Source organism: Lethenteron reissneri, chromosome 7 (genome assembly GCF_015708825.2).
Source record: "Lethenteron reissneri isolate LAM-NWPU_2019-01 chromosome 7, ASM1570882v1, whole genome shotgun sequence".
Lineage (NCBI taxonomy): Eukaryota > Metazoa > Chordata > Hyperoartia > Petromyzontiformes > Petromyzontidae > Lethenteron > Lethenteron reissneri.
The window spans coordinates 1132940-1151061 of NC_083785.1; the positions used below are offsets into that span (position 1 = coordinate 1132940).

The following is an 18122-nucleotide window of genomic DNA, read 5'->3' on the forward strand; positions in this document are numbered from 1 at the left end:
TGCTGGCTGCTGCTGCTGCTGTTGGCTGCTGCTGCTGCTGTTGGCTGCTGCTGCTGTTGGCTGCTGCTGCTGGCTGCTGCTGCTGCTGTTGGCTGCTGCTGCTGGCTGCTGCTGTTGGCTGCTGCTGCTGCTGTTGGCTGCTGGCTACTGCTGCTGCTGGCTGCTGCTGCTGCTGCTGCTGCTGGCTGCTGCTGGCTGCTGCTGCTGTTGGCTGCTGCTGCTGGCTGCTGCTGTTGGCTGCTGCTGCTGGCTGCTGCTGCTGGCTGCTGCTGCTGGCACGAGAACTACCGTAATTCTGCAAGCCGAGGAGCGCATTCGTGCCCACGAGAGGGCGGACGCGAGCCTCTTCTGGGTCCCGCCACGCGTGGAGGTAGAGTTTGGCAGCGCTGGCGTGACACTCGCAACTCAGACGGAGGTAGGTGGGTGGGGGTGAAGACCCCCTGAGGGCACGCAGCACGAGAGGGTGGGGACGGGGGTGGCTGTAGAGGACGGGCAGAGCGCGCGACCTGCGAGAGAGAGAGAGCGGCGTCCACTCAACTCCTCTCCAGCGCCACGCACGGGACTTGCTGCTGGAGTCACGGGAGAGGCAGGCGGAGGAGACACCGAGGGGTGCTGGCGATGGCGATGCGGGTCCCGGCCCTGCTGTGCCTCCTGCTGGGGCTGGGAATGAGCGCCGTGCGCGGCAAGCAGAGGGGTGAGTGCGCACACCCAAACTCACCCACACTCACCCACACTCACACACACTCACCCCCACTCACCCACACTCACTCACTCACCCACACTCACCCACACTCACTCACTCGCCCACACTCACCACGCACTCACCCTCACTCACCCACACTCACCCAAACTCACCCACACTCACCCAGACTCACTCACACTCACCACGCTCTCACCCACACTCACCCACACTCACCCACACTCACTCACCCACACACACTCACCCACATTCACCCACACTCACCCACACACACTCACCCACACTCACCCACACACTCACTTACACTCACCCACACTCACCCACAATCACACTCACACACACTCACCACGCTCTCACCCACACTCACCAGACTCAAATAGAAGCTCCAGGTGTCACAAATGAAACACGTGGACGTCCGGACGCGTGGAAGCGTGGCGCGCGATTGATTTGCTCAGCACTCGGCTCATCTCGGAGATTCTATTTTTTATTATTCAACTTCATCCCTTTGCGTGGGATATTTTTCACGTAAACGCGAGATCAATAAACACCGCACGCGTTGTTGTTGCTGCTGTTGTTGTTCGAATGCTTCAAGTCAGGGTAAGTAACAATTCTCAGAGAACAAGTGTGCGCTCTCGAACTTGTACATTGAAAGCCGAAGAGTGGCACAACAACACCGTGGTCACCATACGGGCAGCAGGAGCACATCGCCGCTGGTGCTGTCGAGTTGACGTGGGCACAGGACGGGATGCTCGGGGGGTGTGCGGTGCGCGCGCGCTGCTTGGCACAAACAAAAGCAAAGGTCGCCCGCGTAGCCTCAACAGACTGTTGGGAGCAAGTGCTGTTGGCAAGCACCTCTATGTGTGAACGGTGCACGAAGGGAGTCGGGGGTGGGCCAGCACCACGCTCGGTCGCCTTAGTCTCCCCCTGTGCTGATGTTTGTATGTTCCGCGTGTTGAACTTCTTTCGCACCGTACGTAGCCCAACCGCGATTTTCGGAGGAGCACCAGGTAATTATTTAAGGATGTGTTGACCGAGGAGATACCTGGGACAGGTTCGGATATTCGTCACCGGTGTTAGCCGAGAAAGATGGAATCGGGAACTCGGGTCGCTGGATTCGGAGCGCAGTGTGCTAACCGCTCCACCACCGCTCCCTCCAGACACGCAGAGGTAACGCAGGTTTGGTCTGCCAGCTCTTGTCGGCTATCACTGACTACCAGCTGGTGTCTGCCAGCTCGTGCCAGTCAGCTGTGCCAGTCAGGCTGGCACCGCGCTACGCAAAATACGAACTTCTTGGGTGCAATCCCCCATTGAGTTCCACTCGCGGAACGAGACCTGCCGCCCAGGACCCCGCTGGCTGGCGTGCAGTGTATGCAGCCGTGTGCGGCGTGTAGAAGCCGCGGCACGTACTGCGTTACGCAACAGTCACCGCAGGCTGCGTGCAGCCCGGCGCTTGAGAGAGCCTTGCCCTGTGAGGTTCACGTCTGACCCGCAGCGCCACCCGTGGAGAGCTGCGTGCCTATATATATAAATCCTCTGCCACTCGGGGCGGATTTCCCGAATTTCCCCGAGACATCCGTTGTTGTTGTTGCTGCTGCTGCTGCTCGACCCCTTCCCTGCGTTCAGGCAGAAGGGAGCTCTCGTCGTGCTTGCGTCCGTGTAACGAGCTCGCGAGCCGATTCACCACGCCACGAATAGCAAATTCGACGCACGTGGCGGCCTGCAATCACCCGTGGCTGTGGAGGCAGCAGCGAGGGGTTGGTGGACCACCGCCACAGGTGGTTGTGAAACTCCCTTCTCGTGCGGGTCGAGGAGGACCTGTAACCCTGGCTTGCCAGGAGAATGAGGTACAGCAAAAATTTGGACTTCAATTGCTCCACCTGTATGGGATGGAGTGTTGCTCCCTCGCACGCCTCAATTTTTTCTGCGTGCCCCGGTTTTCTCCCACGTTTAAACAATACAGTCATTCATTGGCCAATAACAAGTCTGTACGTTGCACTTCTTTCGCACCGAATGTATAACTTCTTTCGCACCGTATGAATTAATCTTGGACTTCGTTTGCACCGTACGTAGCCAACCGTGCGAATCGGAGGTGGTGGTGGAAGGGCAACAAACTAAACATAAAAAGCAGTTCTAAAGAAATGAGTTTTCAATCGAGATTTTAAAGTGTGCTGCTCCAGTGGATTTCTAGTATGGGAAGGAAGAGCGTTCTCGATGGCCGCAGAAGCGCATGTGAAAGCGCGCGATGCGGTGGCCGTCTTTGTACGATGGGCAGCCAGAAGCCGCTGCTGGATGACTAGAGTTCGCGTGATGGTTTATGCACCTTGACACCTTCATATATAGAGGACAGCAGAGCTTTGGGGGTGATTCGGCGCCGACTCACTAAGTCGCCACTTCATGTGAACCGTGAACAGAGTGGGACTCGCGTCGTAAGGGTTCATAGGGTCCCGCGGTGGCTAGGAGATGTTGACTACCTCGCCTGGTGTACAGGAGGTCGTGGGGTCGATCCCGACCCTGACGATGCCTGCAGCTGTATATTTGGAGTTTGCGTGTTCTCCCCGTGGTCGTGTGGATTTTCCCCTCCACATTTAGAATGAACATCGTACGTTTAGAGCGTTTGGGTCTTGCTACAAATGTCCAAACGACGACAAGCCACTTCGTTGAGCTATCATTTGTGATAGCCAGTGGTCGCTTCTGAAAACATTACTACAGAGAGCTCAGTGCACCCTTACCTGGTAAAATATAAACTACACTTTTGCGCAGTTTCGTTGATAGCAAAAGCTTCCCAACCGCTGCTCCATGACCCCACTCCACCACTCCGTGTTCCACGCCTCGTACGCAGAATCAGAATCTATATTTATACCGGAGGAATCCGATGAGCTATAAAGCTCTTTTATCCCCACAGATGCGCAGTCGGGGCACGGGGTAGGAACGTAACAACGACAAACAAACCAAACAAAACCCCACGATGGGAGTGCAACACTCCGTCGTGGCGGAGTCGGCGCTGTTTCTCTCCGCCGGGTCGCGAGCAACGCAAAGCGATCGGCGGCGAGGCACCAATCAGCCCCGCGCTTCTTCTTCTGCGGCGGCTGGCAGACGCCTGTGGCCACTGGTGGCAAACTTGGCAGCGGAGGGGGCACCCGCGCCAACATCCCCACCCACACCACACCAACATCTCCACCCACTCACACTCACCCCACCCCACACCCACCGCGATCGTTCAGAGTTCTGCGCGCTGTCTTCGCTCTCCGGCATCGCGCCGGCAGGCGCTGCCGTGAGAGGGTGGAACGACGGGCGCGGGTTTGGTCGTCCCGCGACAAACATCGGGATTTTTTTTTCAATGTTGCTCGCCACTATGTCGGATGGAGGGGAGAGGGTGCCACGACACACACCACTCACGCGAGGCGACGCAACCCCCCCCCCCCCCCCATCGATTATAGATCGGAAGCAATCAATGGTGCTTGTCTGTTGCGCAGAGGATGCGAGACGCGCGGTGCCATTCTGAGTGAAAGTCCCCGCGGGGAGACTCGCGGCTGCGTTGGCCAATGAGCCACGGCGGCCCCTGCCAGCTGCTCACCCCCGGTGCCAGTCCCGTGGCTGGAGACCGCTCGTGCCCCCTTGTGTGTGGGTTAGTGTGTGTGTGTTAGTGTGTGTGTGTGTTAGTGTGTGTGTGTTAGTGTGTGTGTGTTAGTGTGTGTGTGTTAGTGTGTGTGTGTGTTAGTGTGTGTGTGTTAGTGTGTGTGTGTGTTAGTGTGTGTGTGTTAGTGTGTTGTGTGTGTGTGTGTGTTAGTGTGTGTTAGTGTGTAGGTGTGAGTGTAGTGTGTGTTAGTGTGTGGTAGTGTGTGGGTGTTAGTGTGTGGGTGTTAGTGTGCGGGTGTTAGTGTGTGGGTGTTAGTGTGTGGGTGTTAGTGTGTGGGTGTTAGTGTGGTGGGTGTTAGTGTGTGTGTTAGTGTGTGTGTTAGTGTGTGGGTGTTAGTGTGTGTGTTAGTGTGTGTTAGTGTGTGTTAGTGTGTGTGTTAGTGTGTGTAGTGTTAGTGTGTGTGGTGTGTTAGTGTGTGTGTGTTAGTGTGTGTGTGTGTTAGTGTGTGTGTGTTAGTGTGTGTGTTAGTGTGTTGTGTGTGTGTGTTAGTGTGTGTGGGTGTGTTAGTGTGTGTGTTAGTGTGTGTGTTAGTGTGTGTGTTAGTGTGTGTGTTAGTGTGTGTGTTAGTGTGTGTGTTAGTGTGTGTGTGTTAGTGTGTGTGTGTGTGTAGTGTGTGTGTGTTAGTGTGTGTGTGTTAGTGTGTGTGTAGTGTGTGTGTGTTAGTGTGTGTGTGTTAGTGTGTGTGTGTGTTAGTGTGTGTGTGTTAGTGTGTGTTAGTGTGTGTTAGTGTGTGTGTGTTAGTGTGTGTGTGTTAGTGTGTGTGTTAGTGTGTTTGTGTGTGTGTGTTAGTGTGTGTGTTAGTGTGTGTGGGTGTGTTAGTGTGTGTGTTAGTGTGTGTGTTAGTGTGTGTGTGTGTGTTAGTGTGTGTGTGTGTTAGTGTGTGTGTGTGTTAGTGTGTGTGTTAGTGTGTGTGGGTGTGTTAGTGTGTGTGTGTTAGTGTGTGTGTGTTAGTGTGTGTGTGTTAGTATCTGTGTGTTAGTGTGTGTGTTAGTGTGTTAGTGTGTGTGTGTGTTAGTGTGTTGTGTTAATGTGTGTGTGTGTTAGTGTGTGTTAGTGTGTGTGGGTGTGTTAGACTTGTCGGGTGGAGGGGAGAGGGTGGGGAGCGGTAGTGTAGTGGGGAGCGGTAGTGTAGTGGGGAGCGGTAGTGTAGTGGGGAGCGGTAGTGTAGTGGGGAGCGGTAGTGTAGTGGGGAGCGGTAGTGTAGTGGGGAGCGGTAGTGTAGCGGTTAGCGACCTGCACTACAAACCTGGCGACCCGGGTTCGTATTCCCGCTTACGGCAAACACCAGTGACGATTATCTGAACCGGTCCTGGGCCTCCCCTAGGACGACTAAGCCTCAAATGAGTACCTGGTGCGATGTGTAAACATCGCCGCTAGGGAGACAAAGGCGGCCGGGCGTGGTGTTGGCCACCCACCCCCTTGTGTGCTGTGCCAGCCTTTATAGGTGCTCGCTAACAGCACTTGCCCCTACAGTCTGTTAAGGCTATACGGGGGATCTTTATCTTTGTGTTAGACTTTAGTCGTACCGATTTACTTATACGGCTGAGTGAATTCATTGGTAACCTCACTCAGTTTAAACGCTTATCACACAGTAATTCACCGTTTTTGACTGCTCAAAGAAGTAGGAGCCAGTTCAACACGTAGACTTTTGCGACCAATATTATCCATAATAGAGGTTTTTTTGATGGTTAGACTGTGTAAATATGAATGTGTCGTTAAACCCACCACCACCTGACACAGCCAATTGGTTCCAATTTCAGCACAACATTTACAATTCGAGTTCGACGTTTCGCCGGTAATTACAGCCAACCTCGTCAAGTAGGAACCACTCAAATCATGCGACCCCAGGTGGTACCGACGAGTGAGAGGACTCATCTGGCCACGTGGACTATTACAATCAGGACACTGCTATTAACTAAAACATAACGCGTGCAATACGTCAAGAGTGGCCACTCGAGAACCCGTTCCCTTTTGGAGGAGCGAACGGTACGCAACTTATATACGAATACGCATTTGAACCGAATACGCAGAGTCATTTCTGCATTTTGTTTGTAAAATATTTGCGGCTAGCAACATTTATTTTCACCTTTGATTGGCGGAGGCAAAGAGGCACGGATGAGCCCAACAGTGTTCACTGGTGCATCAAGTGCGCAATGGCACGAAGTTCACTACTGGCACGTGGGAACTCCGTGCAACAGCGGCACGTACACACACACAACAAAGATCCCCCGTATAGCCTTTACAGACTTTTGGGGCAAGTGCAGTGAGCGAGGACTTATGAAGGCCGGCATGGCCCACGAGGGGTGGGTTGCCAGCAACACGCCCGGTCGTCTTTGTCTCCTCAGTGGCGATGTTTACACACCGCACCAGGTACTCAGTTGATATTGACTCGACCTAGGGGAGGCCCAGAACCGGTTCAAATAATCGTCACTGGTGTTGGCCGTGAGCGGGAATCGAACTCAGGTGGCCAGGTTCGTAGTGCAGCACGTGAACTACTGTGCCAACACTCCCCATACACATGAACACACACATGAACACACACGTCCAAACAAAGATCCCCCGTATAGCTTTTTGCGGCAAGTGCTGTTCGCGAGCACCTATAAAGGACAGCACGGCCCAAGGGGGGAGGGGGGTAGTGGTGGCCAGCACCACGCCTGACCGCCTTCTGGGAGTGCATACATTCACCAGCACAGGACCCATATCGAACAGAGGATCCCTCACCTATACACATCAGGCAGTTCACCAGCATTCATTGGTTGGTTCAAGTAAGCCTGACTCTGAGGAGACACCGAAATCGAAACCGGTCCAGAGTGTGCTTGTGTTTGAACCAACGATGCTGAAATTATGCACTTCTATGAAGGCAATGTGGCTGATGTGTAAAATTTCACGCGTAATTTTTGTTAATGTGGAGGGACATGTTTATTGATTTTGTGACAACACCGTATATGATAATCAACTTGGAAGATAGGGCATGGCAAGAAAGCATGGTGGAGATACTCAGTAAATTTGGAACGTTGGAGCAGCATTGGTCCAACATTGGTCTAACCATATGCCAACGTTGGTCCAACGTTGGCATGCTTACTTGGTTAACCTATGAGATGAGATTGCCATGGGTACAAGGGTAAGTGACACAAAATAAAGTTGGGTGGGTTACACAGATATATGCGGGGTGACGATAGCTGCGGATCTTGGAGGATCAAGTGTTACCTGTGGAACAGATACAGAGTCTGGGATTCAATGGCTGTGCTGAGGTTACTGGCAATGGCTGTGATGAACTATTGACCCTGAACTCAAAGCCACATTTGTGCTCGGGGCCGCGTGCATGGAAAAGTAGCGCTAATATTCCAAGAAATATAACTCTAGCGATGTTTTCCTAAAGGTACACGCGTAGCAAGATCTTGCCAACATTTATTAAACATTGTCACAAGAGCTGACAGTTTGGACTGAACAACATGCTCACATCTGCGCTGCCTAGAACAGACGTATCAGCAACATCAGCACAACTGTCGTGTCCCGAGCGATTGATTGTGAACAGGTACTGAGCAGTGGACACTGCTACACGCAGGTCGGAGTACGAGATGAAACCGAATACAACTCGATCTTGATTGGACCAGACGGATGGGTTGGTTATACACGAGAACTCCTCTTATCCGCGGCCCTATTATACATGATTCCTATTATGCACGGCAGCTTTCTTCCTGTTATCCGAGGTAATCCGAGATTTTATCCATAATGCACAGTGAAGTGACTTCCTAGTAATCACAATTTTTTGCAGATAAGAGGGGTTACGTAACAAATTACTCCTGTTATCCGCGGTTACCCACGACAAGAGGGGCAAAATTGCAGATATCCCCACGGATAATAGGATCCGTGATATTGGTTCATCATATCACCGCGGGCAGTTTGATCCCGACCCTGATGCCTGCTGTCGATATGGAGTTTGCACGTTCTCCCTGTGGTCGCGTGATTCGGGGTTTCCCTTCACATTTAGAAACACGCGTTTAAGAGTATTTGGCTGCTATAAATTTCCACGTGATAAGCCACTTCGTTGGGCTATCATTTGTGGCCAGGTCGCTTCTGAAAAACAGCTACAAAGCTCAGTTGGGCCTTTTCTGGTAAAATGAAACAGTGTGTTAGTTTAAATAGTAACTGTTTTAAGCCATAATATGCAAGTTTACTGCCAAGATTAAATGCAATTTTTAAAATATAAAACATTGCACCTGGAAAGTCCGATCAGACGGCACAACTCGCTTGCCAGAATGTCCAGGAAATCAACGGCCACAGACGTCAACAAACACGCGGTTCTCTTCTTGCGCACGATGGCAGCAATGTGTGTTTCAGGGGTTAATTCGGCGATGTCGAGGTCTGCTGGCCACGACCAGAGGGCTGCAGGAGGGGGACTTCGCGCCGTTCTGCCGTTCCTGCTCCGTTGAGGCAGCGCAGGCTGCCAGCGGCTTGCCTATAGCGAATGCAGTTTGTGTTTACGCCAATCAATGCCGCGCCCAGTCAGAAACATAAATAGATGCGTGGAATAAGTGGAGCGCGCTTGCACGCCGCTGGTTTTCGTGCGATGCACCCGGTAGCTGTAGAAGATCTCAGACGTTGCGCCAAAGAGTGTTACCTGGGGATTAATACACGTTGAGACTCGGAGAGATTTAAATGCCAATTTGGTATTTTCCCCAATAATTCGACTACCCTGCACTCACTCTCGTGTGCTATGAACAAGGCCATTACCCAAAGCGTTGCCTGCTATATATTTATTTTCTTTTAGGGCCACACAAACACCGCGTTATTGACGAATGCGTTGAGTTTTTTTTATTCTTCTTTTCCACTGTTCAGTAGATCCGGAGACTATTTTAGTCCCGCGCTGTGCTAACTTTGCGGTTGCTATGAAGGCAACGTCATAAGTGTTTGTGTTTAGCATCGCGTTTTGTGCACTGCGAACTGAATTTGAGAAGGCAATAGGAATCATTATTATTATTAGTACGATTATTGCAATGTTCCTGGCACGTCGTATAAGCGTATCGTCTTACAGGCAACGTGTGTCAAAACGCGTGACAAACATTGCCTCTGGGGGGGCAACATGGGTAACAATTGTGTGAATTTGACATTATCCCTCACGCGGAGAGGAGTTGTGTAATTTCTACGGTTACATAACATCGCGCCCGTATGCCTCCCAGAATACTCTGCTGTGCATTTTATTTCCGTAAATTATCAGTTGTGTATTTTTTATTGCAGACAAATACAGCGAAGCTGTATCCCTCACCGAACGCGTAGTGCACCTGTTGATTGGGACGGTGAGACATCACTGTAATGCTCTGTGGGTGGCGATGGCGGTGATATTGCGGTGTTGGCAGTTCGGTCGACTCAGCCTCAAATGAGTATCTGGTGCTGTGCGTAAACATCGCCACTGGGGAGACAAAGGCGGCCCGGGCGTGGTGCTGGCCATCCACCCCTTCTTGTGTGTTGTGCCAGCCTTCACAGGGGCTCGCTAACAGCACTTGCCCCAAAAGTATGTTAAGGATGTATGGGGAATCTTTGTCTTTGGTGGCAGTGTTACTCGGGATTTGGTGACGGTGGTGGTGGTGGTTGCTGCTGCTGATGATGGTGGTTGGTGGTGGCAGTGGTGGTACCGATATTGGTGGCGGTTGTGATGGTGGTAGTTTGTAGTTCGTGATGGTGTCTTTTGGTAGTGGTGATGGTGATGCTGCTGTTGGTGGTATCGGTAGTGGTAGATGATGGTTGCGGTGGGAGTGGTGGTCGTGGTGATAGTGGTGTTGGTGGTGGTGGCAGTCCGGTTGGTGCTAGTTGATGATGGCGGTGTGAGCAATGGTGGTCGTGATGGTGGTGGTTTGGACGGTAGTAGTGATGGTGTTTGTGGTATCGTTGGTGGTAGTTGGTGGCAGAGGCGGTATGAGTGGTGGTGATGATGGTGGAGGCGGTATGAGTGGTGGTAGTTGGCGGTGGAGGGGGTATCAGTGGTGGTGATGGTGGAGTTTATCGTTGGTAGTTGGTGGTGATGGCGGTGGCGGTGATGATCGTCACCTGTTCCCCCACAGTTTGGATACACCCGGCGGTTGTTGTCGCGGGTGACAGATCAATCGTCTCGTCCGTGCTCGTCCATGCTCATCCGTAGGGTTGACCGGATCCCAGTTGACCCACGGGCACACCGTCACGATCCATAATCGATTTGCTGGGTCAGATCGCATAAGCAAAACGCGTGTTTAGTTCACCCTCCTTCCACCTGACGCAGCCAATTAATGAAGTTGTCACGTGAACAAACGTCGCTTATATATGTTTTCCCTTTAAGACCGCAGCGTTAATGACGGATGTGTTGAAACATTTCAGGCGGTGAATAGCCAATTGCGGTCGAGTTCCTCTGATCTCCGACCCCCTATTCACGAGTCGTTCCATCGGTGGAGGCATGGGTAGGTGTGGGAAGTGACGCACAATTGATTAAAACACAAGTGTGGGCTCCCCCCCCTCCATCCCCAGGTTTCCCTCGTCAGGTTCGCGTCATACCCCTCTTTCACCAGTTACCCCCTCCCCCCATGTATGGGGTCAGTGGGCTCATTTCCCCACCTCTCTCACCTGCCCCGTCTCTTTTGTGTGGCCTCAGTTGCGCCGGGGACTGTCTCCCGTGAATTGTGACACCCGGTTGAGTGAACCATGCGGCGTGCTGTTTTGTTTTGATAAAAGCAAAAAAATATCTTTAAAATATAAATATGATAATAAATTTAAATAGAAATGTTAGAAAAAAATATATGCGGGACTGATTGGCCTGCAACGATGAAGCTTGGCCACTTGGGAACTGGAACGGCGTAACGTGAATAACGGAGAAAGGGCCAAATAAATCACGCGAAGGGAACCGGTGCTGTGCGTGGGGCCGCGCTTCCTGGGCATTGTCCGGTTATTCGATTGTCATCTTTGCCGCATGGTGACACGGGAGAGAAATAGAAAGCACTGACGGCTCCCCCTCCGGTCCACAATATCGCGAAACCAAGAGACGCCGCGCGCTTACGGTACACGATGCGCCGCGCAATGTAACCACGTTCCGGAGCCGTCGCAGCCAGCTGACGTGTCAGATGCCCCTTCTCGACCGGCACTGGGGCCGTGCCGAGCCATCCATGCGCGTGGCTCAGGGGGCACCAGCGTTGTTGGGGTGCCACGGTGGCTACCTGCATACCTCGCCTGGTATGCAGGTGGGCAGCAGGCGGTAGGCTCATGTGCTCTCTGTATGGCTTCATGAGTGGTCGCTGCTTGGACTCGTTGTTTTTTTCTGGTTACTCCGGGTTCCTCGCACGTGCTAAATGCGCAGGAAGGGATTCATGCGACGTCTCATTGCGGGACCCTCTGAAACAAGACTTGACACTCACTGGCGCTTTCCTAGATAACAAGTCAAAGTGACTTCCTGCTGCTCAAACTAGCATTGGAACGGTGCTCATCTCCTGTTTACATCCCTGAGCTCGTCGTGGAGATTCCTCATTCCTGTGGCAGGGCCATGTCTATCCATAGGACACCCACTGCTGGCTTCTCCCGCAAAGTGGTACTCATTTTTATCAATACCAGAAGCATGATGGGCTTAGTCAACCCCCAGCCAGGATGTGAACTCAGAACATTCCGATTGCGAGCCCCTGGCTCTACCACTGAGCCACCTGTTCGGATCCTAGATGAATGAATAAAGTGCCGTCATACAAATAAGAAAGACTTGGAAATGTTTCCCGTGAGCGAGAGTTCATTACTACGCGAGAAACACTACGCACCTCTTTTTTAACAAGTCCAAAGTACCGGTCATTTCAATACACTTTGAAAGTCACCGCATGGCAATATCCTTAGGCGTTTGTGAAAGAGAAATATAAATTCGCTGCATCGAAATGATATACATTGTTTCTATTTGTTATAGCACGGCTATAACAAGATGAAAAACAAAACGGACAGAAGGACAAAAAGAAGCCAATCTTCGACAGTCAGTTGCTCGATTGACGGATGAAAGCCGCCTCGGTGAGCTCCGGCATGCGTTCTGGACACGTCACTCTCCCAGCGCGCTGGCGGCCCGGCTCGAGACCCACAGTGGGCGGGGGGGGGGTGTGCCGTGAGCGCTGTGTCCCCCTCCCGGTGCCAGCCGGCTCACGCTCGTCGTGTTTCCGCGTCTTCCGAGCGTGTGCGCCGCGTTGCGACCCGTAGGTAACGGGGGAGGAGGGGGGAACAGAAATAATCGGTTTGACAAAACAAGAATTGGCCAAGCGCGGATGCGCTTTAGCTGCTATCGCCGCAGAAACGATGGCGCCGTCTGCGAGACTGATGTCGTGTCGATCACATATATATATACATTTGCTTTATATTGCACGTGTTCATATATGCCTATAAGCGCGACTTCAAAGCGTGAGTGCCTTGCGATCCATTGTGCGCTCGGAGGCTGATTAAAACCCCCACCTCCTGCTCCCATTGGCTCGCACGCTCCATTGAGCCGTGCCACCAACAGGGGATGGATGTTTGAGGGATCAGTCCCTCGATTGAGCAAAAGGAACATTTTCTCAGGATCCCCTACGGTGCCACAATGGAACTCCCCCCCCCCCCCCCTCTGTGAGCATCGTGGTGGTGACTAATCGAGGAGAATGGGGGGGGGGGTCTAAGTCTCACCCCCCCAAAGCAACATTCTGCTGACCACAGCCATTGTTGCGCAACGCAAGTTATCGCCATAGCGATATTCTTTGAGCGCTGCACAATGAGACAAAACTAAAACCGCGACTCAAGGAGAGTCTGTTCGCGGTCCGTTGCACGAGGAAGCGTCGCTTGGGAATGTATTTGAGTTGTTTGCATGTCCAGCTGTTTACGTTGATTCGTACCCTGTGCCGGAAGAAGAAGAAGAGATGAACGGTTAAATGTGTCGTTAAACTCGCCACCACCCGACACAGTCAATTAGTAAGGTTTGTCACGTAAACAGAACGTGACAATTAGCAACTCGTACAGCACCCCGTAGTGTTATTTACTGGTACAGCACCCCGTAGTGTTATTTACTGGTACAGCACCCCGGTTGTGTGTTGGAGAGTGAACCCACAACGTTGACAATTCGAGTCCCGTGAGTTTTTGCCGGGAATTACAACCAACATCATCAGGCGACAGCCACAGTTGTGGAGAAATCCTCCTGCTTTGGTCTTTAATAGAGTTGGGGGGGTTGGGTAAATGTGTTCATATAAATTACAATGGATATCTGTTATCAGGTGGATGATTCACCCATGAAGCTATATTGTGGATTAATATTGGTCGCGAAAGCCTACAACGTGAAACTTGAGTTGACGTTGTAGGGCAATACCGTAGAACGTCCTGTATATGATCGCGTTTGCAAGTGTTTGAGGACGCAACGATCTCATCACACGCAACGCCACGGCGTCGTAGACGAGTGTGTCGAGTTCTGTTGTTCATGGTGCACCCCTTGTGTGTGTGTACGTGTGTGTGTGAGTGAATGAGTGTGTACGTGTGTGTGAATGAGTGTGTACGTGTGTGTGAATGAGTGTGTACGTGTGTGTGAATGAGTGTGTACGTGTGTGTGAATTAGTGTGTACGCGTGTGTGAATTAGTGTGTACGTGTGTGTGAATGAGTGTGTACGTGTGTGAATGAGTGTGTACGTGTGTGTGAATTAGTGTGTACGCGTGTGTGAATTAGTGTGTACGTGTGTGTGAATGAGTGTGTACGTGTGTGTGAATGAGTGTGTGTGAGTGTGATTGAGTGTGTACGTGTGTGTGAATGAGTGTGTGTACGTGTGTGAATGAGTGTATGAGTGTGTGTGAGTGTGTGTGTGAGTGTGTGTCACTGTGTGAATGGAGAGCGGTAGTGTAGCGGTTAGCGCGCTGCGCTATGAACCCGGCGACCCGGGTTCGATTCCCGCTCACAGCCAACACCAGTGACGATTATCTGAACCGGGTCCTGAGCTTCCTCCCCTCGGTCGACTCAGCCTCAAATGAGTACCTGGTGCGGTGTGTCGTTAACATGGTCAATAGGAAGACAAAGGCGGTCTTTGTGTGTCTGTTTAACTTCTTTCGCACCGCACGTAGCCAGCGGCGCTGATCGGAGGTGCGGGGGAAGGACAACAACAACAACAATGCGTCGTCACCAGACGGTGTTTGAGCAACGCGAGATCTGTTTGACGGCTCTGGTATCACGCTCAGTGCAAGGTCGCTCAAACGACAAAAACGCCGCTTTTCCTGTGGTTGTTCGTGTGTGTGTTTCTGCGTTTGTTGGTTTTTTCGTGTATATTTCATGGTAAATTATCACAGGAGAATTACCTTTGCAAAAAGTAATTTCTTTACATCCGCTTGTTGTTGTTGATGTTGTGTATGTTAGTTTGTTGTCCTTTCCCCGCACCTCCGATTAGCGCGTTTGGCTACGTACGGCGCGAAAGAAGTTTAACATCTTGATGTTCAGCCCCACCAGAGATCCACATCAGAGCGGGCGATCTGACTTAAACATTAAACAACAAAATCAAGGTAAAAAAACATCTAAATAATCTTCGAACGCTTCAAGAGCTGACGTAACCACGTGCTCTCAACGACCTTGAACGCCGTTCCTCCTCCCCACGTGTCGCGTCTTCCCCAATGTGCACTCATGTGGCCACGGCCTGGCAGTGGCGAAGTCTCTTCACTCTCGCCGCACGCGAGGGTGTGCGATGGTTTTACATCCTAAGCGACCCCCCCCCCGTCCATAAATGACGTCACGCATCCTTGGGGGGGGTCAGACGTTTGTGACGATGGGGGGGGGGGGGTGTGAGAAATGTGACGTCACATCAAAATGCGCAACTTTAAGTCAATATAGACAACACGCTCTACTTAATTAAATAGACTTTTTAATAAATGTTTTCTCCTACAACATCAGAGTGCAGCGCCACATTAAATACGCACTACAATGACAATAGTTTTAAGCGATTTGAAGCGAGTTTTATTTTCAAAATTTAAATATGTTTTTTAAGGGGGGGTCTGACTTTTTGTGACGCCGTGTGACGAGGGGGGGGGTCAAAAATCGTCCAAAATCGCGTGACGCCATTTATGGACGACCCCTTTGTACGCCGGCGGAACAGCGCGCACCCACGTACACGCGACAAAGTGCTGTTAAGTGAGCAGCCTACGAAGGCCGGCACTGTGGCACACGAGGGGGTGGGGTGGCCAGCACCACGCCCGGCCGCCTTTGTCTCCCCAGTGGCGATGTTTACACACCGTACAAGGTAATTATTTGAGGCTGAGTCGACCTAGGGGAGGCCCAGGAACGGTTCAAATAATTGTCACTGATGTTGGCACGCAACAAAGACACGCAGACAAAGATGCCCCGTGTAACCTTCACAGACTGTTGGGGCAAGTGCTGTTAGCGGGTAGCAGCGCCTACGAAGGCTGGCACGAGGTGTGAAGTGGGGTGGGGTGGCCAGCACCACGCCAGGGCCGCCTTTGTATCCCGAGTGGCGATGATTGCTACGCATGGCACCAAGGGGATGCCCAGGACCGCGACTACATTACCGCCTCCCCGCCACGCGCATTACGACCGCGCGGAGCAACGCGTGCGCTTTGCGCCACAAACGCAAAGAGAGAAGCGGTCACAAACACGCGCCCCGATCTGGAAGCGCGCACAGAAACACGCGCCCGCGATTGGCGGTAGAGAACACCGCTAAAGAGTGGGGGGGGGGGGGAGTTAAGGGGGGTTGAGGGGGGGGGGGGGGGATCAGTGGCAGGGGGGGGGGGGTCCGAGCGAGTTGTTTGTGTCCGTGTCATGGAGGCGTCTGGCACGCAGCGCGCACTGAGAGCCCATTGTGGGCCCATTCTATTTCATCTCTCTCCCCACACTCTCCCCACGCTCTCCCCACGCCCTGTCCCCACGCTCTCTCCCCACGCTCTCCCCACGCTCTCTCCCCACACTCTCTCCCCACACTCTCTCCCCACACTCTCCCCACGCTCTGTCCCCACACTCTCTCCCCACGCTCTCTCCGCGCGCGTTTCGCCACCCAACTTTGTGTTTGTTCCCTCCGGTTGTCTGCACTTGCCTGGGTCTTTTATTCTCTGCGGCCATTGTGCCTGCTCATTATGATTCCAATTAGCTGCATCTTTTTAATTGTGGGGTTGGCACTGAACTTTTGGCCCATCGCCAGACATTCGAAATGAAAAGCAGTCATAGCGACTCATAACACGCCGTGCGTTTTTCAAAGTTACATTTGTGTACACTTTTCATCATTATTCTTTTTGATTGTGCATTCAGTTTTTCTTCGTGTTTTCATTTCTACGTGTCGTCACATCGCTGACTTCAATCTGACAAAACATCCAACAACAAAACAATCGGTTTGTAAGGGAAGAGGCTGGATTGGACAATTGCACACAATAATCCATGGTGAAGCTTTTTTTATTGGGCTAGATTGCATTTAGTGATATGTTTCATTAAACTATATCATAAATAGTATTGTTCGTGATAGCCTACGTGTAATAATAATGGTAATAATATAAATCTGCTTTAAAGCTTTCGTGACTGACTACAGGGATTCATATTCTTGGTTCTTTCGGTAAAGTCACATAAACATATAAAACAATAAAAACATTATTTTATATATTTATTATTATTATTATTTCTCTTCTACGTGACTTTACCGAAAGAACCTTGAATATAAATCTGCTTTATGAAGACCTCCCGAACTATTTTAGAATCCAGGTCAGAATCTTTATACTGGAGGAATCCGATGAACTATAAAGCTCTTTTCAATTTGACGGTCACCACTGACGTCAGCCACGGCCTGGGATTGAACTTCGGGTTTCCGGTTTCACCGTGCAAGATCCACGATGTCACTGCCTCCCCGCCGTGGCAAAGACAGCATTGGCAATCCTTGTACAGCCCAGTGCGTTCTCCTAGAACATGGTAGTATAGTTGCGTTCCTGAAGAACACCGCGTTATGGAAAAATCGCGTAATCGATAACATAGAACGTAGAGTAAAGCACAGTCCGCGATAACACGTGAGATGCGTACGCAGGCTGGACAAAGACCGAGGCGCGTGGGTAGCACCGAGAAGCATCCAGCAGCATCCCAATGCCTTGTGCGATGCTACACCGAGGCAGCCGTACGAGCACTTATTCCTACTCCCGCGTGACGCAGTTCTGTTCACTCAATCGTGTTATATCCATAGGACAATCCGCGTTACGAATAATGTATTCCCTGATACATGAATCGCCCTATATCCAATTCTCCGTTGTGAAAACGCACAGCGTTGTAGGAGAACATACTGTAATACCCCGGTTTACATCAGGGTATGCATTCCCGCACCTCCAATGAGCGTGGTTGGCTACGTATGGTGCGAAAGGTGCGACGACGAATATCGAAACGATGCAAATCAAAGCGATGTACAGGGTCGTAGGTGGAGGTGAAGGCTGAGAGGCGACGAACAATGCCGTCAGCTGGCGTCCACAAATGTGCTTCTTCACGGACAGCGGACCGCCACTCCGACACACCGCTGTAATGCACCTTGGGGTGCGTAGTTCTGGTTTGATACACTCCGATTCTGAGCCGGTCCAGATGCCGTACGAGTATTTCAGATTGAAAAAAAAGGAAATGGATTGATTACTCGTGTACTTTGGTCAACAAATAAAGAGCACGACCCAAAGTTGGTGTTCACGTTTTAGTAGTGGCTCCGCAATTTTAGAAGGGGGCCACGTCTGGTCGGATGGATTAATTTTTGCGTGCAAGATTTTGTCTTTCATTCACGTGGATAAGACATTTGTAGACGCACTGCTGGATTACTCCCTCCCCACGCCGTATCGATAATG

At 51.6% G+C, this 18122-nt stretch overlaps 1 protein-coding gene across 1 annotated transcript in view; it reads left to right on the plus strand.

The window, feature by feature from the left end:
• Positions 1-516: 516 nt before the first annotated feature.
• LOC133358769 (receptor tyrosine-protein kinase erbB-4-like) overlaps positions 517-18122 on the plus strand; it is a gene marked incomplete at its 3' end in the record, with an annotated part of 114514 nt that continues 96908 nt past the window's right edge. Inside the window, exon 1 of the mRNA XM_061577213.1 lies at positions 517-694. Within this exon, the coding sequence (XP_061433197.1) occupies positions 619-694 (76 nt within the window). The remainder of the gene's footprint in view (positions 695-18122) is intronic.